At 63.2% G+C, this 25,924-nt stretch overlaps 1 protein-coding gene and 1 long non-coding RNA gene across 3 annotated transcripts; one reads left to right on the top strand and one right to left on the bottom strand.

The window, feature by feature from the left end:
• Positions 1 to 332: 332 nt before the first annotated feature.
• PIAS4 (protein inhibitor of activated STAT 4) lies at positions 333 to 23,661 on the bottom strand. 2 transcript variants are annotated; one of them, XM_047095026.1, is made up of 11 exons: positions 23,566 to 23,661; positions 18,437 to 18,863; positions 7,567 to 7,651; positions 6,761 to 6,802; positions 6,299 to 6,389; positions 6,068 to 6,196; positions 5,851 to 5,956; positions 3,769 to 3,842; positions 3,510 to 3,670; positions 970 to 1,100; positions 333 to 837 (listed from the first exon to the last, which is right to left on the bottom strand). In XM_047095026.1, the coding sequence occupies exons 1-11, from the start codon at positions 23,590 to 23,592 to the stop codon at positions 566 to 568; spliced, it is 1,545 nt and encodes a 514-aa protein (XP_046950982.1). In that variant the 5' UTR covers positions 23,593 to 23,661; the 3' UTR covers positions 333 to 565. The 2 variants fall into 2 exon arrangements, with proteins under 2 accessions (XP_046950982.1, XP_046950983.1); XM_047095027.1 differs by lacking the exon at positions 23,566 to 23,661 and adding an exon at positions 21,084 to 21,208.
• On the top strand, positions 22,251 to 25,924 carry LOC124523187 (uncharacterized). Its single transcript, XR_006964944.1, has 3 exons — positions 22,251 to 22,550; positions 25,115 to 25,252; positions 25,507 to 25,924. It is a non-coding gene; the product is annotated as an uncharacterized LOC124523187 (long non-coding RNA).

The raw sequence follows: 25,924 nt of genomic DNA, 5'->3' as shown, positions 1-25,924 counted from the left end.
GCTAAAATGCTCCCTGCTCGGCGGTGCGCTCCAGGGTCTCTGGGCGAGAGAACGTGTTTGCAGAGAAAAAAAGCAAAGGAACAGACGAATGTCAAAGTTGCGGCTGCTGCCAGGGGGAGGGGCACGTGCCCGTCAGTGTCCCCCGCTGCCCCACCCCCACCCCATGCGCCCCGTCCCCCTGCACCAGCTGGAATGGTCACTGGAAGAGGCGAGGCGGGGCGTCCCGGGGCCGGCTTGGGCTCCGGGGCTCGGGCTCCGGCCGGGGAAGCAGCTGTGTGGGTGGCTTGCCTCGTTTTTAAAAGTTTGATTTTTTTTTTTTGTTTCCTTTTTCCTTTTTTTTTTTTTTGTACTTTTTTTGTCATTTTACTTTTTTTTAATCCTCCGATAGGAGAGTCCAGAGGTACAGGTGCCAGGAGCCAGGGAAAGGGGTGGAAAAACAAAATGAACAGTAAAAAGAAAAAAAAAAAATCACTCCTCCCTCTGCACCCCGAGGCCCGCCTGCGCCCCATCCGCGTGGGTGAGCACCAGGAAAGTCGAGTGTCCGGCCAGCGGTGGCGGTGAGCAGTCAGCAGGCCGACACCAGGCCCTTCTGGAAGGGACAGCGGCGCTTGGGCCGGGGACCCTCCTCGTCCTCGTCCTCGTCCTCGTCCTCCTCCTCCTCCTCCTCCGACGAGGACGAGCTGTCCAGCGTGAGGTCCACCACGTCGGCTCCCGGCTTCCCATTCTCCACGCCGCCCGCCGCGCCGCCCCCGCCCGCGGCGCCCCCGCCCGCGGCGCCTCCTGCACCGCCACCGTTGAGGTTAGGGGTGGACAGGAGCCCGTTGGCGTCCGAGGTGCCTGAGGGCGACAGGGTGGGAGACGGAGGCGGTGAGGGCCGGGGGGCCCCGGGGCGCAGCAGCAGCGCCGATCGCTGGGCCCGGCGGGCAGCCCGAGCCGCGAGCCCCGCTCTCTCTCAGGGCTGGGACTCACCGAGCACCAGGATGGGGCACTGAGGGCTGCAACTGCGCTCCTTCTCGGCGCGGATCGGGCACCACGAGCCGTCCTCCAGGTACTCGATCTCGTCGGCATCCTCACACTCGCTCAGGATCTTGGACAGGAGCCTGGAGGGGCCGGGGGCTGACTCCTGGGCCGGCGAGAGTCTCCCCGCCGCCCCCAGGCCTGGACTCGGGGGTGGGACGCGTGCTAAGGAACCCACTTCTCTGCAGAAGTGGCTTTGGGAGAGCGGCTGCCAGGGCCCGTCGTCCTCGGGTCAGCGGCCCAGTCTCCCCGAGCGAGGGGCCGCGGTCACCCACCCGGTCTCGGCAGCACACGGCGGCTGCCCACCCTGCCGCGGCTGGACGGCGTGAGCCTGGGGGTCTGGCCCCCAACCCGAGCCGCCGCCCCCCGCCCCACCTTTCCAGAGAAGGAGATGGGCTCGGACGGGAGGTTTGTGCTGCTCACAACCCCCCTGAGAGGCTCTGGGGCGGAGCAGGGGGCGGAAGCAGGGCCACGGCACCCCCGCACGGGCAACAGCGCCGACGCGGCACCCACGGCGAGCCAGGCCCGGGGAGGGGCGGGGAGCTCCCCGAAGCCAACGTGGCCACAAAGCAGCAAGCCTGGGTTCCAATTCCTGACCACAGGGCCTCAGTCTCCCCACCGACAGGATGAGGCCTGCGCAGCACCCGCCGTCTCCAGCCACCGAGGGCCCACGCCAGGCCACGTCTGGGACAGGGATATACTTGCTGCAGTCGCAACAGGCCGTCACGGCCCCCAGCGTGAGCTCAGTGTCATGGCTGCACCCGCCTCAGGGGACCCAACCACCGCAGCCGCTGTCACACAAGAGGAAGGCCCTTCCTTCCCTGCTCCAGATACTCCGGTCGTCACGCCCACAGACCCACCATCCCGGGGTCGCCCTGCGTCCACACAGCTCTGCCTGCCGTGTGGGTCTCCGTCTCCGACCGGAGAGCCCCCTCCACAGAGCCCCTTCCTCCTCCAGGCAGAGCGCAAGCCACAGGGGTCATCTCTGTCCGGCTGGGTTCTCCACACTCCCCACGCCCAGCTGGGAGTTCTCTGAAGGCAGGATCTGTGACAAAGTTCTCGCGGGGACCCCGGAATCACCCAGCGCACGGCCAGGGATGGGACAAAATGACGAGTCCTCGAGGAAAAGCACGAATCAAGGACCCTGCCTCCAGGAAGCCTCCCTGGCTGTGCCCAGGCCCCGCGGGATGCTAGGACTGTGGTCTGCGTGAGGCACAGCCGCACCCGAGCCCCAGACCCATCTGCCCCTGGAGCGGTCGGAGCTGCCGCCACTCGAGCCTGGGTGACCCGCTCTAGGCCTGTGGGGGTGGGGGGAGAGGCAGGCACGGGGCCGCACAGCTGCCAGGCCAGGAACAGAGCAGCCATTCAGCCCCGGCCCTTGTGCCCGGCCCCAGGGGCCTCCTCTCTCCACCCTGAGGCTAGACAGCGTGGGGGCACTGGGGCGCGCCAGCTCAGCCCTCCAGAGGGGGCCCGGGCTCAGAGCTGGCCGGACCTGGGTCTGAGTCCCGGCCTGGCCACCTGTGAGCTGGGGGCGCCCAGAGTAGGTGACTGTCCCCTCTGAGCCTCAGTTTCCTCATCCGCAAGGCGCGGATGATGAGGCTCACCTCCTGGCTCGGTCGGGAGAGACGGCCTGACGAGAGCCTGAGTGCGGTGACCAGATGGAGAGAAGCACTCGAACTGGGGACACGCTCAAGCCACGCCCCTATGGGCAGGAAGCCACTCCCGGGCCCACGGGGCACACACTTGCCCCACGAGGTTCATCGGCCCTCACAGACCTCCCGGTGCAGCAGCGAGGCCACAGACCCACTCCTGCCTGACCCCGGCCTCTCTCTCTCCCTGCCCCCCCCCCCCCAAGCCCTGGGGACAGATGGGTGTGGCTGGCGCCTGGCAGGAGCTGGTCAGTCAGGTGCTGGGCTCGGTTTCTGGAAACCTAAGACCTGAGCAAAGTTTCCCCTTTGGGGAGAATGGCCTTTTTCCCCTTGTCCCCCTGTGGCTTGGGGAGGGCCTGCCTCTCAGGAGGTGGGGACAGCCTGGCTGCACGCTGGCGCCACCTGGGAAGAAGGGCACAGGAGAGCCAGGACCAGAGCTCAGGGCGGACGCGTCCTTCCCACCTTCCCCGCAGAGGCTGTGCCAAAGCCCGTTTCGGGAACAGCTCTCTGGCTCGTGTGGTGGACGTGAGGCGGGGGCTTCCTGGGGTCCCTGCTTGGTGTGGGGCAGATGCACTCCAGATCCGGAGGTCACGAGCAGACCTCCTGGGCCCAGACAGCCTCAGCCGCGTCGCCACCGGGTGCGCGGCACGGGCCCCAACAGGTCCCACCGGGGCACCCGCCTCGCTCGTGGCCAGGCCTTCCGAGGCTGCCAAAGGGCTCCGCGGAGCCGACCAGAGAGGCCCCCTCCTCGTGCGGCTCTGCGGCTCATCGCGGGGGGCCGGGGGGAGAGGGCCCCGCCCTCCCCCCCACCGCGCCCCGCCCCCCCCCCCCACGGCGACTCACCCGTCGATGATGAGCTGGTCGTAGGGGGCTGGCTTGTCGCACACGGGGCACATCCAGGTGGGCTTCTTCTCGTTCATCTGGAGGTAGAAGACGGCGTCGAAGCACTGTAGGTGGGCGCAGGTCTCCGCCCGGCAGGGCACGGACAGCCGCATCTTCACCAGCTGCGGGGAGGGGGCCGGCGGGGTGAGCAGGCCGCGCGGCCCGGCGCTGCCCCACCCCGCGGCGGGCGAGGGGACAGGACGCGCGCACCCCGACTCACCGGGCAGATGAGGGAGACCCGCACGCCCGTGGTGGCGATCTCGCTGTCAGGGTCCAGGCGCAGCTTCTCTTTGACTGCGGGGGAGGGGTGGCCGTTGTCAGCAGAGGGGACAGAGGCGTCTGCGGGGCTGGAGCCGAGGGGCGGGGCCCTTCCGCACCCGCCAATGCTGCCGGCTCCACACCCCACCCCCGCGTCAGGCACCCCCACTTCCACCCTCCCGGGACGAAGGGGTGCGTTGCGGCCGTAGCGCCCAGGGCCGCGGAGGTCACCAGGAAAGCACCCCGGGCAGCGGCCGGCCATGCTGGATAAGCCGGCGCCCCGACCCCGCGGCGGGTTTTTACGGCCCACAGGCTTCTTCGGGAAGAAAGGTGGCGGCAACCGACAGCTGCCAACGGGGCGGGTCCCCCGTGACTGGGAGTCCCCACGAAGCCATCCCCGGAGGACTCGGCGAGGACTGGGGGGGGAGGGGGCGAGGATGGTCATGGCGGCCGGCGGACACGCTGGGGGGGCGGGGCTAGCACCGATGCCCCCCCCCACCCCCCACCCCCAGCAAACCCCGCAGGGGCGGGGCGAGAAGTCTACGTCTCAAAAGAGGAAAAGGCGGCCAGTGCCCACCACAAAGCCAAGCCCCTCCTGGGAAGACTCCACGGCAACGTGCAAGGCCTCCTTCTCGACGGTGAACGCTGCACGGGAGGCACTGGAAGGACACTCAGGCGCGGCAAACCCTGGGGCGGCCCGCAGGCTCCCTCCCTCCGGAGCTTTTTGGGCAGAACCGGGAGACTGGCCAGACGGGCTGCCAGACCCCAGCCCTTGAAGGCTCAGGACAGCCGGCCCGGAGCCGCCCCGCCCTCCTCCACACTGGGTGGAGGGTACTCATCCCCCTCCACTCTCCCCAACTGTCCCGAAGGCCACGTGGGTCCCTCACACCTCGCCGTGAACTTCGCCTCAGAGGTGCATCGGGTTTGGAGCAAGGCCGCCTCCCCCCGCCCGACCCAACAGAGACAAAACTGGGCGCAGCAAGGCGGCCACAGGTGAGACCAAGTACAGGACTTCCCGCGCAACCAGCCAGAGGCCCAGCCTGGCGCTGGCTTCAGAGAGGAAGCCTGACCATGGGCTCCGAGCCGGCCGAGGCAGCCCCACCCACACCGGCCCCTGCGCACCTGGGAACAGCAGGGTTCCCCCCCCCCCCCACCCGTCGCCCACCGAGGTCAGCCAGACGTCCAGGCCCCCGCCCCCGCCCCGTGGGCTGCCGCCTACATGAATGCCGCCCAGTCCCTTGCCGATGCCTGCCCCCGGCCTGCATGGCCGGAATGCTGCTGGGGGCCTGCCTCCTGTGCTCAAGCTGGCCATTGTCCCCACAGGGAGACAGGCAGGTAGGGGGGCGGTTTCGAAGAAAGGGCTCTTTCAGGGAAGTGGGAGACGGCGGGGTGGGGCGCACGGGCCAAGGCCCTGCCGCTCGGCACCTCTGTGTCCCCAACAGTCAAACGGGGACGTCGCCAAGCCCCCCGGCCCAGGGCCATCGTGGGCATCTGGTCGGAAGCTGTGGCAACCAGAGAGGGCCACTGACTTGCCTGAGGCTACACAGCCGCCAAGCAGATGAAGTTCCCGCTGTGGGCTGGGCAGCCGCTGAGCGCAGGGACACAGGAGGAGAGACAGGACCTGCTGTCTGCCCGTCTGGGGAGCGGTTCGCTTTCAGCGCTCCCTGTGTCCCGTCCCCCCTCCCTGAACACGACCAGTCTTGCTGTCTGAGGTCAGACTGTGTCACTGCCCGGGGCCCACAACTGCAAACTGGGTCTGCTCCTGCCCTCCGTGTCCCTGGCCCCCACCCAGCAGTCAGAGGCATCTGCCCGGAACCCCCGTCTCCAGGGACGTGCCCGGCTCGGGGCTGTGGGAACGGCCCCCAGGTGCTCACCCTGCCAGGATGCCGGCGGGCTTCGCCCCGAGCTCTCCCAGCCCCGGGCTCGCCGGGCTAGAGAGCACACCTCCCTCATCCCTGCCTCATCTGTGACTGGCTCCGCTCCTCCTCCCACGCTCCCCGGGGTGACGCATGGATGCTGGGGCGCGCCCCTCCCACGAGCTCACCCAGCGCCTTGCACAGCTCCGGATGCTTCACCCCGATGGTTTTCAACCTCTGCAGCAGCTCCGAAGAGGTCAGCTGTCGCACCAAGTACAAGGCCACGGAGTAGCTCTGGGGATACAGGTGGGGGAGGGGCTGTCAGGGCCGGCCAGGGCCCCCCTGGGGGGAGCGGGGGGAGGGGGGGGGTGGCGGGCAGGCGGGCAGCGCCCGAACCCTCCTCACCTTGCCATAGTTCCCCCAGGTGACGGTGATGCGGTTGGTGGCCGAGGAAAGGTACATGAGGTGGGTGAGGTTGATGGGGCGACACGGCCTCTTGGGCTCCACTCCAGGCTTATTCGAGGGGTAGTAGCCCTGGAAGCAGCCATGGGGGCTCACACCGCGGAAGATGCTCCTTCCGCACCCTCAGCCCCGCCCCCGAGAGCAGGCCCAGGGCTGCCGGGGCGCCCCGCTCACCGGGACGGAGCAGTAGCTGTGGTTGACCTTCACGGCGATGTTGGGTGGGTACTGGTCCTCCTGGGGGCCGCTGGTGTCCGAGTAGCAAATTCTGCAATGGCAGCGGAGCCCATCAGGCCGTGAAAGGGGGCTCTGGATGGAGGGGTGGCCCTGAGAGGGGTGGGAGGGTGGACGTGGGGCCAGGGCGGAGGCCACAGGGGCCACGTCTGCCCGGCAGGTGGATCGCCGTTCTGCACGGTACGGGGGCGGGGGGGGGGGGGGTCTCGGGCCCCAAGAACTGGTCTGAGCGAGGCTAGCTGGGGACATGTCCACAGGCAGAGGCAAGGACACACAGCAGGAAGAGAGGAGGAGCAGGGCCCCCCCCGTGAGCGGGGAGCCCGAGAGACACCGTCGGGAGGGAGAGGGGCCCGGCGGGATGCACCTGCGGTGGGCGTGGCGGGGGCCGCGGCCCGCCCAGCTTACCTGAGGACCACCTGCACGGCCTTGATCCCGGGCTGCAGCTCTCTGTGCGCCGAGGGGGTCAGAGGGGAGGAGAGGGGTCAGCGAGTCAGGAGGGCACTGAGCACGCCACACGGGCCAACCTGCCACCTCCCCTGGTGACGAAGTCCGTGGGTGCTGACTGAAGCCTCCTCTCCTGACTACTCACTGCTGCCTGGGACAAAGGACCCCCCTCTCTGGACAATTCGGGGGGTGTCCACGTGGATATTAAATGGGTTGGTGGGTATGGGCCCGGCACGGGCCACGTGGCCAACAAGTGGCTGCTCCAGCGGTGACTTCTGTCTCAGCTGCAGATGGAAAGGCCTCAGATAGCAGAGACCGGGGACGGCCTTCGTCCCTCATCTGTCCTCACTCAGGGGCCCCTGCAGGACCCCGGGCAGTGTCTGGGGGGACATGTGTGTTCATCACAACTAGGGAGGCTCCCGCCATCAAGTGGGACGGGAGCCGGGGATGCTGAGGCCCCCCCACCCCCCACCCAGGGCACAGGGCACCCCTCTCCCGAGCCAGCGGCGCCGAGGGGAGCCGTGCTGGAGGGGACACTGGCCCCGTCCGGGGCCGCGGGTCAAAGGCAGGGAGGGCACGCAGACTAAGCACGCTGTCCAGGACGGGGGGGGCGGGGGCCACCGCACACACGGTGGGGGTGGGACGGGGCGTCGGGCCTCCGTGGGGTCTGCCGGAGGCCCCCCCCGCCCGGCAAGGCCAGCTCGCCCCAGACCACGCCAGCCCACCGCCCGCCGAGGAGGTCAGCAGGGGTGCGGGGCACAGCACACCTGGAGTTCCGGATCAGCTCCACTTGCCTTGGCGTCAGCGCAAAGATGCACGGGCTCTCCTGAAGCTTCTCATTATTCTGTGGGACTGAAAACAAACGGAGGGTCAGGGGGACGTCCGGTCCCCGATGAGGGAGCCAACCGTACCCACGTCCATGGGGAGCGGGGAGCGGGGAGCCCCACCTGGGCAGCCAGGCACGTGGGGAGCCCAGCCCTTCCTGGTGCCACCCCGCAGCCTATGATTCAGGGAACGCCTCCCCCCACCTCCCCATCACGGGCCCCTTGAGAAGGAGCAGCCTTCTTAGCCCTCCAGGTTCAGGCGTCACTGAGAAGCGCTGGGCTCAGGGAGAGGAGCCTGCCGGGCTGGCAGGATGCCGTGGGGCAGACTGCGTGCCCTTGAGCCAGCCGCTTCACCTGGAGCCTGCTTTCTCTGGGTCTGTACCACGCCAGCAACAACTGTGTCCCCACCCCGCACGGCTGTTCTGGACACCCGGCGAGTGCGTGCCTGTCTGCGCGGCGCTCGGCTTGGGCCCTGCAAGGCACTGCTGGAGGGGACAGGGACAAGCTGGGGACAGGTTCTGCCTTGGGCATTCACGGCCGGCAGAGGAGGCAGGGAAGCGAAACCACCCTGAGCCTCTAAGTGCACGAGAGTCACGGAGCAGCCCGGCTCACAGCAGGGACCCCACACACGGAGGCACACTAGTCACTACAAAGTGCCTGCTGGGTGCACACGTGGGGGAATGTCTGCCAGGGGATGGAGACCAGGGTGGTGACGAGCTGGCTCTGCACTCTCAATTACATCTGCATCGAGAACCCCAGGGGTGATCAGAAAGTGCTCTGAACTGAAAGAGAATATGCAGCGCTCCAAGACTTGGGAGGAGCAGCTAACACAGTCGTTAGAGGCAAACTTATAGCTTTAAATGCTTCTATTAACAGACAGAAAAAGGTTTCAAATAAGTTACTTGCACTTCCTCTACGAGAAACTAGAAAAAGAACAGAAAATTAAGGCCAAAGTCACCAGAGGGAAAGAAATTAAAGATAAAAAGAGCAAGGGAGAAAATCATTCAAGCGAGAGTTCTTTGATAAACTAGCTAGAACGAACAGAAGATCACAAGAACGCAGGCTGTCAGAACGAAAGACAGACAACAGCACAGATGCCACAGCCTTCTAGTTTAATACGGGAATGAGGTGGACGACTTTACGCCAATAAATCTGATAACTTAGATGAGATAGACAAATTCTTCCGGAGACGCAAATTACCAAACTGGCGCCAAAACACGCACGAAGTTTGAAAAGCCCTTTATCGGTTAGGGAAGCTGAACTCATCGTTGAAAAGTCCTCCACGCACGAAAACCAGATCCAACTGGGGAGTTCCCTCAAGTATTTAAGAAGCGATATAGGGGCGCCTGGGGGGCTCAGTCGGTCAAGCGTCTGGCTCTCGGTTTCAGCTCGGGTCATGAACTCACAATCTGTGGTTTGGAGCCTTGCGTCGGGGTTTGCCCAGTGCAGAGCCTGCTTGGGATTCTCTCTCTCTCTGCCCCTCCCTCCCTCCCTCAGTCTCTCTCTCATAATACATAAATAAGAACCTTAGAAAAAAATAAAAAGAAACGATACAGACTCCATACAAATTTTCAAAAAGTAAACAGGACGCTTCACTCACTCTACAATCCCGGCACGAGCCCGATACCAAACCTGACAAAAAGGCATCAAGGAAGGAACAGTGAGGGAGCGCCTGGGGGGCTCAGTCGGTCCAGCACCGGATTCTTGATTTCGGCACACATCATCACCCTGAGATTGAGCCCCACATCGCACGCTCTGGGCTGTTGGTGCTCAGCCTGCCCTGCTTGGGGTTCGCTCTCCCTCTCTGCCCCCCTCCCCCAATCCCACACGCACACACACACTGTCTGTCTCAAAACAGATACACATTAAAAAAAAAAAAAAGGAATACTGTCAATATCCCTCGCAAACACAGACGCAAAAATTCTTCAGAAAATATCGGCAAACGTGCAGGCCCCTGGGATCTGGCCCAGGTTTGAAACCTTCACACGCCCACCGGCATGGCTAAAACACAGTGACAACTTCCGGTGCCGGGGGGGTGGGGGTGGGGGTGCGGAGCAAGTCTCTGCTGCAGGCACAACCCCTCCTCTGGAACGGCCGGGCAGCTTCTAGCAAAGTTAAACGCACAGCTACCCAATCGCTCAGCAACCTCGTATCTGCCCCCAGATAAAAGGAAATAGGTCCCCAGGAAGACTGTACAAGAACGCTCACAGCAAACGTATTTCTAGGAGCCCTAAACTGGAAACGACCGAGTGGCGGCCGGTGCAGAAACAGACGAACCCTAAAACCGAAGCCCCGCACGGCCACGCGGGCAAATCTAACCGCCAAGGTGCTGACCCACAGCAGGCAGACGCCGAGAAGTACCTGACGCACGTGCCCTGGCCCGCGTCCAGGAACAGGCGGAACTCGCCCGCGGTGACAGGAATCGGGACGACGGGGGGTGCTTCTAGGGGTGCGGGCCGAGACGGGGGACGTCCGAAGGGGTGGGGGGCTTTACGTGGCGGAAATGTTGTGGGTCTACAGCGTTTGGGTTCCCGGGGTGAGACTCAAACTACACACTGAGGATCTGAGGACTTTGTCGTATGTAAATTACACCTCAGCTTTAAAAAAAATTTTTTTTTTTCAACGTTTATTTATTTTTGGGACAGAGAGAGACAGAGCATGAACGGGGGAGGGGCAGAGAGAGAGGGAGACACAGAATCGGAAACAGGCTCCAGGCTCCGAGCCATCAGCCCAGAGCCCGACGCGGGGCTCGAACTCACGGACCGCGAGATCGTGGCCTGGCTGAAGTCGGACGCTTAACCGACTGCGCCACCCAGGCGCCCCTACACCTCAGCTTTTAAACATTTAAAGCTTCACTGGAAAGGGGCGCCTGGCAGGCTCCATCGGTGGAGCAGGTGACTCCTGATCTCCGGGTTGTGAGTTCGAGCCCCACGCTGGGCACAGAGATTACTTTCACTCCAGGACAGCTGACGAGGGAATGCCAGGCGACCCTGAAACGGGCAAGCATCCAGAAGCTCTTCGAGCTCCGATAAGGGGTGGACCCCGAGATGCTCCTGTTGGCCGAAAGCAGCAGGTGCAGACAGGTGTCTATCACACCAGATCTGCGTCACCGGGCAGAGGGAGAGATCTGTGCAAAGGACATCTCTGGATGGGGGGCTCTGTGAGAACTGGCCACAATCACCGCCTCAGAGTGACTGGGAGAAAGAAGGAGTCAGCTTTCCTTTTTTTTTCTTCTCTAAGTTTATTTATTTGGGGAGAGAGAGAGACAGAAAGCGCACAAGCAGACGAGGGGCAGAGAGAGCAGGAGAGACAGAATCCCAAGCAGGCTCTGCTCCGTCAGCACAGAGCTCGACGCGGGGCTCGAACTCACGGACTGTGAGATCGTGACCTGAGCCGAAGTCAGACGCCCAACCGACTGAGCCACCCAGGCGCCCCAAGGAGTCAGCTTTCTTCCTACTGCCCGAGCCCTTCCAACACTGGTGGGCAGACTGTTCTCGTAAAGGGCTGGAACGTAAATATTTTTGGTTTCTGTGGGCCACATGCCCTGTGCCTCAACGTCCCCACTCTGCCTTGTACCACAAAAGCCACCAGAGATGGTAAACAGACAAATGGGCGTTGGCTACGGGTCAATAAAGCTTGGTTTTCGAGAACAGTCAACGAAGCTGGCCCCTGGGCCCGAGGTGGCCGAGCCCTGCTCCCAAACCCTCCGAATCCCAAACCACAAGAGTAGGTAACCTACTTAAAAGCAAACGCAATTGAAATATAAAAACCAGCTCGGCTCCGAAGCCAGACCACGTGGGCTCGTACCCCAGCTCTGCCCGGGTGCGCACCGCTGTCCCCGCCCGAGCCTGGGGGCTTCTCGGGGCACGGGGCGGGCGTGTGGCCGGAGCTCGGCAAGAGGTGGCTGCTCTAACTGCCAAACCACTGCCAACCCATGCTCGCGTGTTGAGGGCCCGGCCGGTCCCCGCGGAGTCCTGCTTCGGGCCCTGGGGGAGGGCCGCCCGACTGGGGGGTGGGGGAGCACACAGGCCACCTGCAGACATGCCCAGACCTGCCCAAAGAGCCAAGGGGCAGTTATTTCTTGGGGGCGGGGCTCCCCATACCTAAGACGGCCGCGAAGGCTGAGGGGAGCCGAGTACCACCCTCGACCCGGGGAGGCGAGCTGCCACCTGGGTTGGGGCACGGCATACCCGGCACGGTGGGAGGGGGCTGGGGGTCCCCCAAACCCAGACCTGTCATCCACTGAAGTGGTGGCTCCGCCCCTCCAGCAGCTCCGAGCAGAGACGCAGGCAGCATCCACAACTCGTGGCACTCCTACCCCCCCCCATCAACTCCCAAGTGGCTCCGATTTCGAAACGCACCAGCGAGGTCCCTGTCCCACACAGACCCCTCACTGCCCACCCCCACCCCGGCAGGTCACCATCTGCCACTTGGGGGATGCCATCCCCACCCCTAGTGGCCTCGATGCCACAGCAGTCATCTCGGCCACCTCCTCCTGTTGCCGGTGTGTCAAGAACATCCTGCCTCAGGGCCTTTGCACTTGACGTCCCCTCTTCCAGAACATTCCTTCCCCAGTGATTTAGATGGCCCTGATGTCTCTGAAATCTGCTCAAATGCCACCAGAATGACAGGTGTCCCTGAACACCTTCATTTAAAAACTGCTATCCTCCCAAGGGCACCTGGGTGGCTCAGTCGGTTAAGCATCCGACTTCGGCTCAGGTCGTGATCTCACAGTTCGTGAGTTCGAGCCCCGCGTCGGGCTCTGTGCTGACAGCTCAGAGCCTGGAGCCTGCTTTGGATTCTGTGTCTCCTTTTTTCTCTCTCTGCCCTTCCCCCACTCACGCTCTGTCTCTCCTTCTCCCTCAGAAATAAACAAACATTATAACTGCCACCCCCCAGGGGTACCTGGGGGCTCAGTCAGTTAGGTGTTGACTCTCGGTTTCAGCTCAGGTCATGATCTCACGGTTCGTGGGATGGAGCTCTGCATCAGGCTCTGTGCTGACAGCTTGGAACCTGCTTGGGATTCTCCCTCTTTCTCTCTGCCCTTTCCCACTCACATGTGCTCTCGCTCAAAATAAACTTTAAGAAACAAAAAACCCCCAAACACTACAACTCCCCAACAACCTCCTGCAATTCTGGTCTCCCCACCTCCTTCCCCGCTCGATTTTTCTCCAAGACTTTTACCTCCTAAGAGTCAACATAATTTCCCGGTGTCTTTGAACAAACCCAGAAGTACGTCTGTGGGGACACAGGCTGCCGCAAGGCGGTGGGGGCCCCGCCAGGTGGAGCACAGGCTGGGATGAGGTGCCCACCCCAGGCCCCAGCGCCCCCCAGGGACTAAAGGGAGGGAACCCCTGTTCCCAGGTCGTCTGGGAGGACCGGAACCAGCCTCCGGCTCAATCCCAGACACCAACAGAGAGGCCCGGCACAACATGTCCACCCCAGCTGCCAGGCCGCCTTGCAAACTGCCACCAGCAAAGAACACTTCACGACCGGAGCAGATGCTCACGATACGCCGGGGTGGGGGGGCGGAGGGGGAGGGAGGTGCTAAAACCGTAGTTAGGACACGGCTGTGGTCCCGAAGGGTCACACGTGCGGAGGAAGGACGGTGGCAAGAACACGCCCAAACCTCCAACGGGGGCCTGTTCCTGCTTCTATGACGCACACGCACTTGCACACGAGCTTCGGGAACAAGCAAGGAAAGGGAGACCTTAAACAGTCAATCAGAGGGGCGCCTGGATGGCTCGGTCAGTCAAGCGACTGACTCTTGGTTTTGGCTCAGGGCATGATCTCGCGGTCCGTGAGTTCGAGCCCCGGGTCGGGCTCTGTGCTGGCAGTGCAGAGCCTGCTTAGGATTCTCTCTCCCCTCCTCTCTCTCTGCCCCTCCCCTGCTCACATTCCCTCCCCCTCTCTCTCAAAATAAGTAAGTAAACTTAAAAACAAGTCAATCAGATAGGCCTGGTCTCCCTCCAGCTGGCCTATGGCCTCCTGCACCCTAGAACCTCAGAGAAGGAGAAAGGCCCACCCTCTAAGCCAATGCCCCCAGACCCACAAGGTCTCTGACTCCTGGCCCAGCCCCCCCGCCACGACGTAGCCGCAGGCCCCCGAATGGAGCAGTCGAGGTCTCAGAGGTGGTGTGGCTGGTGCGAGTGGCGCTGCGGTGGTGCTGGGGGAGGAGATGGGAAGACAGGTGCCCCGGGCTGGGTGCAGAGGGCCTGGCGGGCAGCAGGGAGCAAGCAGGCACAAGCCCTGGGTCGGGGGCTCCGGGCTCACGCCCACCTCCGCCACTCACAGGGGCTCCCACACGCAGCCGGCGGGCTCGTGACTTGCTGCCCCCGTGAAGTTACGCGGATGGAAGGGGCTCACACGCTGAAGGAGAGCTGCAGAATGTTAGCTCAAGGTCATTCTCACCGCGGCCCCCAACACTGCTTCCCCGCAACGAGCCTCTGCTCACACGGGCACCCCCTGCCCTGCTCCACACCGTCGATGCAGTGACGGAACAAACGAGGCCCAGGCGTCAAAAAACACATACAGATTAATAAGCAATGTCAGGGTCGGGGACAGGGCCACAGGGGATAAGACGGCGGTAATGAGATGAGGGAAGGCGACTAGGAAAGAAGACGAGCTTTAGGTTAGGGGACTGGGAAGGGAAGGCCCATGTAGGGTCTGGGAAAGCGTGAGACGGCAGGGACAGCACGTGCAAAGGCCCCGGGGCAGCACCAGGCCTCGTGGTTTGGAGGAACAGTGAGGCCTGTGTGGCTGGAGCAGAGTGGGAAAGGGAGGAAGAGAGAGAGAGGGAGGGAGGGCAGGGAAGGGACCAGGCAGAAAAGTCAGCGGGTCATGGGAGTGTTTTGAACAGAGGAGGGACACGACCAGCCCACTATTTTAAGTTTCCTCTGACTGCTGGGGAAGACGCAGGTGACGTATAGGGAGAGACCAGGGGGGCGGCCAGGCAGGTGGGCCTGAAGCTGGGAGACCTGACCTGGAATGGAACCACAGAGGGGGCTCTGCGCCTCAGGGGGAACACCCACCCCAGAAAGGACCCAACGAAAGGAGACCTGGAAAAGCTCACCAGACCTTCAGCGACCCCGAAGCCCTCGGGACAGTCCAGTCGGTCCCCGCTATCCCCATGGCCCGCTCATCCCGCGTTCTCTGGCCTCTCTCTCCTGTGCCACACAGCTCCCGTCCCCACGCCTTCCGTTCCTGAGCCCTCGCTCGCTGCCAGGCCTGTGCCCGCCACCCCGCTCCCCTGCTCCTTCCTCTCTGTCATGCTTATGGCTACTCGGCCCTCAGGTCTGGAACTCGGCCTCCTCCAGGAAGCCTCCTGACTGCCACCTCCTCACAAATGCACAATGAGGTGCTCCTGGCACTGACTGCCCCCAGGGAAGCCTGCACTCCCCAATCGCTCCTCTCAAGGCACCATTTAATCACGTCTAGTGCAGCTTCCCGGCAGAACCCTCCGAGCGGGGGCCCCCATGCCTGCCTGGCTGCCTGGGCAACACCACCCAAAGGCTTCAGGGGCTGGGTGAGGGACGCACGTGTGCCCCGCGCGACAGGGCAGGTGCCGGACCGGCAGGCCTCAACCAGCGTCGGGCCACCCAGCTGTAGGGGCACGTAGAGAGCCGGGGGGAACTCGGGCACCATCGCTCCAGGGCAGCGGGGACACGGACAGCCCCACAGCCCGAGCCGCTGGCCGCAGGACGCCAGAGCCTCGCGGAGCAGCACTGCTCAGGTCGACACGTCTCCTTCCTTCTGCCCTCAAGCCTCAGGACGGCCTCTCCTCTCTCCCACACGCCCAGACGGGGGTCCGGGCCTCCCCCCGTCAGACTGGCCGCTGACACCGCGACCAGGACCGTGTTCCCTGGCACACCTCCCCCGGATTCTGCCGTGGTCGGGAATCGGGTGCCCCTCTCCTGGCCGGGACGGGGAGGACAGCCGGGCTCTTCGAGCTAAGAGGCGGCCTGGGCTCCAGAACCGTCATGGGGTTCAAGATGGGTTCTTCCCCACAGGGGTGCAGGGCACGATGACTCGCGGAGGGTCAGAGTTGAGAACACGGCCCCGGGGCCCCTTCCTCAGGATGGTGTGTGACCTCGGGCCGGTTTCCCGACCTTTCTAGGTGCCGGCCCCACTGCAGCACATCATTTGTCTCCTGAGGTCCTTCCAGCTCCTGGGTCTGTGACTCCATTATTCTCCTCCCCTCCCCCAACCCAAACATTCCACTCCCTGTGATTTATGTCCCCTCTGCACCCGGCACGGTCTCCATCCTGGAGCTAGAGCCGGCCGGCGGCTCTTCCGGGGAAACAGACCAGAGTGTTTGGACCTCATTTTGGTCAGCAGGTCATGGTCAGGAGCGAGGGGGAGGGGGAAACCGGCTGAGCTCGAGCCTGGTGGAGTGGCTCTGGGGCAACGCCAGGGCTGCAGAAGCTGCCACAGGGAGGCGCCCAGGTTGAGGGGCGGGTGGCCAACATCGCCGGTCCTGGAACAGAGGGACCAGACCGCTTCGGGGCCAGATCTGGGCCCCACGAGGGCTCTCCCGATGAACCTGGCAGCCGCCAGGGGGTCCCCGAGGATGGGAGTCCCAGGGAAGCCAGGGAAGGGGTGCACTCAGGATAGGGGCGGGGGAGTGGGCGGGAACAAGGGCAGGGCGGGGTCGGCCTCTTTGTTCTGAGCTGCCAGCAGAGTCATTCCTGGTGCAGACAGGGGAGCAGACTCTCCCGGAGATCAGGTGACTGGGGTCCCCGGGGGCTCAGGGCAAAGTGATGCATTGTGGGGCGGGGGCGGGAGTGGGCCATGCAGGAAGGAAGCCCATGGTCCAGGCAGGGGAGGGAGGCTGCCGGCCCTGGAGTTCAAAGTCACCTCTGTCCCCCACCCAGTGCCAAGCCTGACTTACTGCTTCCCGGTGAAAACCCAGCCTCTCTATCACGAAGATCATCCTCGAGTCCTTAGGAACCTGAAACGTCAACCTGACCTTCAGAGCCAGCCAGTCCCAAGGCCCGCAGAGCCTGCCAGAGTCCCTGGGGGTAGGGGCAGAATGGCTTCCAACATGCACAGAGAAGCTGGGGGGAGCAGACAGGGAAGGCGTCCAGAAGCTCAGGAAAGGGCCTCGGGTCTCCGGTGCGGCCACGTCGACCCCACAACAGGTGCTGCTACAGCAACTTGCTCCCCACCCGGGGGCCGGGGACAAACACGGCCCGAGAGGAGGCAGGAGGGCAGAGCCTCAGGGTCCCGGGCCCGGACCCCCGGCAACTCCTTCCTCCACCCCCCGCAGCCTCTCCCGGAACCACAGCCCCCTCGCCGAACCTCACGGAGCTCAAGGGCTCCGGCGAGGAAGGGGGCTGGACACGGCGGGCTGGCTGGCACGGGCCGGCGTGGAACGCTGCGTGCAGAGAGGGGCCCCCTGGCCGAGCGAGACAGGACGCTGGGTCAGCAGGGGGGGAGGGAGCGAACCACACAGCGAGGGGCATGGCGGGTGGGGGCCCGGAGGGACCGTGGCCTCTGCCACGGCACGCAGGGACCGACGCACGGCGAGGGCCAGGGCCAGGTGTGCAGCGGGGGCGCAGTAAGGACGCGGGGGTTGAAAGGGAGAAATGGGGAATGGGCTGCAGGGGTGGCAGGACCCACGGCACCGACGAGGCTGGGGGCACCTCTAGGCCCTGAACGAGGAAAGCCGGAAGGGAACCTTCGCGAGGGCGGGGGGCGCTCTCGGTCTCCTGCCGCGTTCCCAGGGTGGGCCCCCCCTGCCCCGAGATCGGGGCAGCACGTGAGGCCGAGACCAGGCTGACACCCGCCCCGGCCCCATCATCACAGCCGCTGGGCAAGGGGCTGGGGGCTGGGGGCCTGGCGCGCGGCAGGTGCCCCATCGACATGGGGGCCAGATGAATAAGCAGGGAGGAGCCACAGAGCCCTGGCATGGGTCTCCTCCAGCCCCGGCGTACCTCTCGGGGGCATGGCTAGCCATTCCCTAGCCAGCTGGCCCATGCTGACAGGCCCGAACCCATTGGCCAAGGCTGCTCCCATGGGGCGCCTACCCTCCGCAGAGGAAAGGTTGGACCCAACTTCCAGCCCCTTTGCCACCCACTGGGAGTTAGGACCTGGAAGCAGCATCCCAGGTGGCCCCCAGCGATCCCTGCCTCGGGACGGCCCAGCCCGGTCCAGTCCCCACCCACGATGTACAGAGCTGGTCTGTGGGACGGACGCGATGCAAAGCAGAGAACACGAGGTCATGCCGCTTCGAAGCTTAGGGCATCGAGAGGACGTGGCTTCTGGCTGATCCTACACAGATGTGCACACGAACCCTCCCTCCCCCCCACCCCCACTGGTTCCAGAGGAAGCCGGCCACCGTTACACACAGCGAGGACGCTCGAGCCGTCCACGGGCACCGTGTGGCACGAACTGGGGTCTCTAGTCCACAGCCAGCAAGAAGCCAAGTCCTGCCGGCAGCCAGGTGAGTGGGTGGACGCCAGCCCCAGTCGGGCCTTCAGATGAGACAGCCCCCAGCCAACAGCTTTACTGAGACCTCATGAGACCCGGAGTCAGGACCACCCGGCTAAGCCACTCCCGAGTTCTGATGCTCACAAACAGGGCAGATGAGCGTCTACTACTTTAAGCTACTAAAATTTGGGGTCAATTGCGAGACGACGCTATGTGGCTAATATAAAGATTCAGAGGTAGCCCCTGCGCTTCCTGAGAGGGAGAGCCCCCCGCAACCCCGTGGCCCTCGTTGGTCCCCAGAAAACGCTCCGGGGCGGTGACGGGCTGGCCGTGGCCACTGGGCCCATGCCCGGTGGGACCCCCAGGGCAGTGGCAGACTCACCCAGCTCTGTGGGCTTCAGCAACTCATCGAGCATGTTAAAGAAGGGCAGTTTCACCAGACGCACTTCTGGCTTGAGGGTCTTGGCGGGCAAGCGTCCAAGTCCGTTCAAGTACTTCCCATAGAGCACGGGGTAGTCAATGTTGGGGCCCGAGAGGGGAGTCCTGGGCACCGTGCCAGCCCGGTCGTAGGTTGAGTGCATGGTCAGGGGGTCCAGGGGCCGGTGGGGTTGGGGGACAGGCTCCGAGCTCTTCTTGGCGTAGCGTGTCTCATACAGCTCTTTGATCTTCTTGAACAGCTCAGGGCTACAGTCAAACTGGACCAGCTGGAGGGCCCGGGTGACAAGTTCGTGTTTAAGTCCACTCTTACTCCGGCCGACGAAACCCAGGAGCATCTGAAGATCGGAGACTCGGAAACTCATCACCATGTTCTGGGAAAAGGCAACCACAGACACACGTGCTCAGAAGGGACGCTGCCAGATTCAGGGGCTGTCCATGGGACAAGGGGCTTTCTGGAGCCCCCTGGGCCCTAACTAGGGGGGACAGCAAAGTGAGACCCCATCAGGTGCTGCCTGGGCCTGCCCCCGAGCCCCCTTCGCTCTAGCTGGCAGGAGCAAGAACCCAGGAGGAGGAGGCAGCTTTAGCACCTGGCCCACTAGCCCAGCCTCGGTCCCACCTCCGTGTCTTTGCTCAGGCTGCCAGCTCACCCTTCCTTGTGATGCCCCCTCCCAGCTCAGCCCTGCTCCCCTCCTCCTCCTCGAACCTCCCTCAGCATTGCCAACGCAGCAAAAGCTTCTGACTGCCCCCCCCCCCCCAACACACACACACCACTGCCTTCTATTTTAGGTTCTCGTTTCCCATCTTCAAGCCTGAAAGCATCCCCAGGGCAGGAACTGAGGATCCTGCTTTACCCGTAAACAGCCTCAGCCGCTCCCTAGCCAAGCACACTAATGGCCTCTCTGACCCTCGGTCTCTTCATCAGGATGACAGGATTCACTTCATAGGGATGTGGGGAGGACCAGAGGAGGCAACGTACACGGAAAGCAGAGTAAATCAACATTGGCCACAAACGTGTTTTCCCTTCCCGCTGGAGAATGGGAGCCACAACTTAGTACTGATCACCTGCCAGGAACTGAGCTGCGCACGTGATCATATACTTAACTCTGATTCTCAAAACGACCCTGCCAGGCCGGGGTGAGCGCCATGTTAGAGCCAAGACCTAAACCTAGGCCCGGGCCTGACTCTGAAGCCAGGGGGTAATTTCCCCCTTCGGCACCGCAGGCGTCCGCACGGAGCTGAGCGCTGGCGAGCATCAAACGTCCGCCGTATTGCAGCGGGCCTTCTCTGCCTCGACACTGTGGACAGCGGGCTGGACTGTTCTCTGGGGCGGGGCCGCCCTGGGCACTGTGGGGTACTCCGCAGCATCCCTGGCCTCCCTCCGCTCGATGCCAGGAGCTGCCCCAGACCCCAGCGGTGACCATCGCAAACGTCCCCCGGACGCTACAAAGCATCCTCTGGGGAGGGGATCGTCCCACCGAGAACCGCGGGTCTAAGGGGAAGGCTTCGGGAATCCAGCAGCCACAGAGGCCGCTCGCTGAGCTGCGGCAAAGCGATGAAAGAGGTCTGGCAGGGTCCCCCCAACTAAATCAAACCGAACACAAGAGCTCAGCTGATGCCAGTGTTTTCTTTGGGGCTGCCCGGCTGCGGCCTGCCCTCTGTGAGACCCCGGACGCCAAGGGGGAGTGAGGGGTGTGAGGGTCCCCCAACATGCTACATGAGCAAAGTATCCTTGAAGGATGGGCCACCCGCACCGAGCCCCAAAGCCGGCCTGTGATGAACGCAATGTGGTGGGAAAAAGAAACTTCCAGGGGAACGGGGGAAACAGGTACACGCGATGAGGGAAGGTATGGAAAGCTGGCGAGCACAGGGCAGGACGGCACCCAAGGAAACCGATAAAGCCCTTAAATTCAACTTGAGAGTCTGACAGTCGGGGGCGGGCGGGAACCCGGCCAGGGTGTTTACATAGTGGTCTCAGTGCCAAAAGGCTCTGGGGTTTCCCGTTTCCTGGCTGCTCAAGGGTGAGGCGTGGAGTCTGATGGCAGCAGGGGGACTCAGAAGCCCCGGGTTCCCAGATGACCCTGGCCCCTCTGTGCTCTCTATCCAAGCAAGATGTGTACCCTCTCCCACGCGTATAGCAGACAGACACCTGCTGACGGCGGAGGGGCTGTCGGGGCACAAAACCAGATACCGGTGCGCGGGGTGCCCGGCCGGCCTGCAAAGTCTCAAGGGGGAGCCCTTTCCTTGCTGTAGGGCCTTCTTCCCAGCCCCGCACTATGGGCGCGCAATGTCTGCCACAAGGCCACTTCCTGCGCACGAGTCTCGCAGGGGGCCGTGCCCGCCAGGCAGGTGAGTCGGCTGAAGCTCCGAGAAAGAAGCGGCCGGCCCAGGGCCTCCCTGCGTAGTCAGCGGCAGGGGCCATCCGACTCCTGAGGGCGCTTCCTTCCGCTCCCACCCAGCCGTCTGGGGGCCTGGGGACCCTCACATCCCAGCACAGCTGCTGCCTCGGGACCTAAGCACTGTGCCGGCCCTCAGCGAGCCCCGAACGCTTGTGCAAACAGAAAGGCTTCACCTTCCTTAGCCTGACTTCCTACCTCGAGCAGAGAAAATAGGCTTGCAGGCAAGATGTTTCTTCTGGAAGAGGCCCAAGGCCTTGGAGGGGAGAGGCGATGTCATGTGGAAGCTGACTGCCCGCCACGGAGCTAAAGGCAGGTGGGCTCGGCGAGCGAGTCTGACCACAAGGCATCTTCTAACCCGATCCCGCCCCTGGGAGCGCCCCGCCCCCGCCGAGGCCTGGCCCTTTCACCAGGCTGGACATCCCGAGCTGCCGCACGAGCATCCTGGGGCACGTCCCTCAAGCGGCCACATGCTCACAACTCGGATTTCTCAGCAGCTGCCACCACCACGAAGCCCGCCCTTGACACTGGGGGGGGGGGGACAGCGTGACAGGGGCACACACGCTCAGGAAGACGCCCCGAGCGCTCTGCAGACCACTTCCTGCCATGGCTTCCACCTACCCCGCCTGGCCCTCAGATCCGTGTTTGTAAACAGCACCGGGCCCCAGCGGCTTCCACAGTCTCAACTCTGGGCTTGTTTGGAGCCGCGTGGAAAAACAGCCTGGGCAGAGCTGCCCGTTCCCTCAACCTGCCTCGGGGACAGGTCCCTCGGAGCATGAGGGGAAAAGTTCAGGTCCTCGTCTCCGGGGGACAGGGGGCCTGTGCAAAACGCCACACACCACCTCAGGGGGTTCACTGAACAGAGGCGCCCATTTGAGGCAACTCGAAAGAAGGGTCAACTTGATTTAATTGGGGTGGGGGGCCCCCCGGCCACCAGAGGGTCAAGTAGAGTTCATCAGATCGGATTTCAAGGCCCTGGATGGTATAGAAGAATCTAGTCCCCACCCTGGGGGGGGCGGGGGGCGGCGGGGAGCAGGGGCCCAGGGGCCCAGAATCACAGCCCCACAGGACGGCTGAATTTCAGGGCTCCGGGGGACTTCAAGCCCACCAGCTGCCACCTTGGGCCTGCAGAGTCCAGACTTCCGCATCTCCAGGGCAAGTCTCAAATTTCTCAAAACGCTAGACACGGGTAGGGTAGGGCGTGTAGTGCAGGCATGGAGGGGGGGACACTCCGGGGGGTGAAGGGAGCTGCATTTCAGATCTCAGTGGGAAAGGAAGGGAGAAAGAGGAACCAGAGAAAGAAAACATTCACAGGTCAGGACCCTGGGGAGGGGAGACTGGGGGCGGGGCAGGGGGCGGAGCCTCTGTCCAGCAAAGGTCCGGTGCCCCACTTCGCTGCCACCAAAGGCCTGGAGTAAACTTCGCAAGGAGGAAGAAAACAACCCCAGTGTAGTTCGGGACAAGGTCTCTGGAGCCTTGCCGTGAGGGAGGTACCTGGAAAAAAGGTACATCCCTAGAACAGGGATGGCATCTGTGGGACGCGGAACCTGGACCCCAAAATGGAGTAAGCACGAGGAGCACTAAAGAAAGAGGTGGGGGACTCTCCATGAATCGGTGCAAAAAACCGGCAGCAAGGGAGAGCGAGCCTTAGAAGCCAGAGTCAGGGTGCGTAAAAGGATCCAAAGCAGGGGTCTGGGAGTTGTGTGGAGGGAGTATGATCTGAGTAGACTCACCAGGGAGTATAGGAGAAACAGCCAGTATGGGGCCTGATCTTGCTAGGGTGAAGTTTACAGACCCCAGGAGCAGAGTCCAAAGCCTCACAGATGCTGTCCCCAGGGTAAGTAAGACGGGAGAGGAAGGCAGAGCCCAGGACCCGAGAATGAGGAGAGAATTAGGAAGGCTTTGAACAGAGAACAGGGATCAGGGCTCCATCCCAGGCTGGAGAGCAAACTCAAGTGACTCGGTGCCCCACTCGGAGGGCGAGAGAGATGGTGTCAGGAGGGGGGCGGGGCTCTGGGACCAACGCGGGAGCTGAACTAGGGGTCCAAACTCCACCCCAGGGTACAGACCCCCAAAGAACACTGTGTTTCCGGGTGCTTCGAGCCCCTGGGTCATCACCCCGGATGGTGGAATCGGTGGCAGCAGGATCAAGGGACCCTTCCGATCAAGGAGTCGCCGACCCCAGCTGGTCTGCTGGGCGGGGAGGCTGAGACCCAGATGCTAGTCCTCGGTGCCGTGGGGGGTGGAGAGGCGAAGACACCTCCCCCCACCCCAGGCCAGAGCGTAGGACCCCGGCTCAGAGCGAGGAGGGGACGAGCAGCACAGCCCGTCATGCTGTCCGGAGGACTGTTCCTCTAGCTGGGAGGCGCGGCCCTGTCCCCGTGCTTAGGGAGACTGGACCCTAACCACTAGGGCTAGTGGGGGGGGGGCGACCCCGCCTCAAGCCCGGGAACCAACCCCCAGCCCGAAAGCTAGGGTAAGGTTTGGGGGGCCCCGCCCCCGGCCTCCCCGCCCCCCGCCCGCACCCGGCGCGCCAGGGCCAGGGGCGGGCGAGGGGCCGGGCAGCGAACCGCGAGCGGGCCGCGCCGTGGGGCCCCAGGCGGAAGGCGCAGACCTCCGCCCGCCGCCCGGCCCCCGCCCCCTCTCCCGCCCGCCCGGGCCGGCGCCGCCGCTCACTCACTTTGGCCTCCACCAGCTCCGCCGCCATCTTGGCCACCAGCGTCCCCCGCGCCGGGAGCCCCCAGCCGTCGCGTCACGTGACCGCCCGCCACTCGCGGGCGGGGCCGCCATGGCGGCCAATTAGCACCCGCGCGCCCTCCTTCCCCCCGGCCGGCGAGCGGTGCTTCGCAGTGCGCAGGCGCGCGCGACCGCCGCCCGGGCCTCGGGCCAATCAGGGAGGCCCGACGCCGCCACCCTCCCTTCGCTCGCGGCAGCCACGCCCACCCCTGGCGGCGTCTGGCTTCTTAAAGGGATACTAGCCCTGCACAGGTGGGGTTCAGCGCTGGGTCCTGTCTAGGGAGGGAAGGAGGGAAGGAGGGGGCGGTGGCGACAACAATGCAGCCAGGTGTCGCGGCCCCCGCGCAGGACGGCCGCCAGGTGCGAGCCCTGAGGCCCGGCGGCCTCGGGGGAGGGGATGGGTGTTCCAAGCGCAGCGACTGCCGGCGCCTGCAGTCGGGCGCCCAGCCTCGCCCCGCGGTGCGGCCCTAGCGGCGCGGCGCCCCGCGCGCCGCACATCCGGGTCCTGGCGCGGCCGGGGGCGAGGGGGCGCGGGCGCGCGGCGCCCCCCGGCTGGCCCCGGACCGGCGAAGGACCACCTCCTCCCCCGCTTCCCTGCAGCCCGCGCTGCTCCGCCCCTGCGAGCGACCCTCCCGCGGGTCCAGCCTCCCCACCCACGGTAACCTTTGGAATCCGCGCTAACTGGGGCCTCCCCTGCCCTAGAGCCCTCCTTGGCTCCCCAGCGCGCGCGGGCCGCGCAGCTCAAACTTGGTTGTGTCAAAAGCGGGAGGCGAGAGAGCAAAGATGTGTGTTTCCAGGGCGCCCGCCCGGCTGGCCCAGAACAGCGTGAGACTCTGGATGTCGGAGTCGTGAGTTCCAGCCCCGCCTTAGGGATCAAGTGTCCTTAAAGTCTTAAAATAATAAAAATAAAAATAAATTCGAAAACGTGTGTTCCAGGGCTCATACCCTGAGTTCATGATTCTCAGGGCAGGAATGAAGAGAAATTTAAGGAAGCACCCCAAATCACTAGGTTATAAGATATGTTAATGTGATTTTTTTTTTTTAATAAGGATGCGAGGCGCTTGGGTGGCTCGATGGTTGAGCAACCGCAAAAGGGGTACCTGGGTGGCTCAGTTGCTAGAGAATCCGTTCCTGACTTCTGCTCAGGTCGTGAGCGCACTGTCTTGAGATAGAGCCCCTGATCCCCCCTGATGCGCCTCTGTCCTGACAGCCTGGAGCCTGCTTGGGATTCTCTCTGCCCGTCCCCTGCTCACCTGCGCACTCTCTCTCCTTCCCTCCCTCTGGAAATAAAAAAAAAATAAACATTAAAACGAAGAAGGAGAAGGAGAAGGCAAAAAAAAAAAAAAATCCATGATGACAAAAATACCAAAATTTTTAAGTCGAGGTAGCATCCACCTCAGCAAATGCATGTGACCTCACTTCCCCCAGACCCGAATTTTACAGGGTTTATGTTATTTTCATCACAATTTTGAAACTTTCGAAACCGTTTTCAGATGAGCAAGAAATTGCAAAGATAGTACGGAGAGTTTTTTGTCCGCTTCCCCCAGCCTCCTCCAACGATAACGTCTTCCGAAAACACCGTGTGTTACCCAAACCAGGAAAGCGATGTTGGTACAGTACAATCAACCCAGGTACAGATGTTCAGATTTCTCAAGTTGTTTGTTTTTTGGTTTTTTTTTTTTTTAACGTGAAAAATACTTTGGGCCTATTTACAGAAGGCACGATACAAGATCTGCTGTAAAATACTAAGAGTGAGCGGGCGGGGAAGGGGGAGAGTGGATGAGACAAAAGGGACTGTGAATTGCTCATTGTGGAGGCTGGGGCCTGGATTCATGAGGGACAGTGACAATCAGTAGCTAAGGCTGCCGTACTCTTACTCTCCCAGATTTGCCAGATGAAGCTCTTTGCATGTTACCGTTCTAGTTGGCCCTCATTTTCTGATGCAGAAACACAGGCTTTGAGATGGGAACCCACCTGAGTTTGGCAGAGGCGGAAACTTAACCCAGGTTCGTTGCTGTCCAGAGAACACCGTCATAAACCGCGTCAGTCGCTTCCACTGAGATATTCAGTAGTAAGCTTTCCGTATATTGAGCACCTCCTATATGGCAAACACTGTTTTGGGTCGCGGGACAGCAAACATATTCCGTAAAGGTCAGGATGAAAAATATATTTGGCTTTGCAGCCCGCGCACAGTGCCTCTAGCAGCCACTCGACCTTGGCATCATGGGGCAGAATCAGCTGTGGGCTGTGTGTAAACGAACAGGCATAGGCTGTGTGCCAATAAAACTTTATAAGCACTGAAA

The sequence above is a fragment of the Lynx rufus genome, unplaced genomic scaffold (assembly GCF_022079265.1).
Source record: "Lynx rufus isolate CCGP_SWC_20201006 ecotype Redwood Valley unplaced genomic scaffold, mLynRuf1.p SCAF_4, whole genome shotgun sequence".
Taxonomy (NCBI): domain Eukaryota; kingdom Metazoa; phylum Chordata; class Mammalia; order Carnivora; family Felidae; genus Lynx; species Lynx rufus.
Note: the sequence above shows the minus strand (reverse complement) of the source record. Positions and strands in the feature narration are given on the sequence as shown.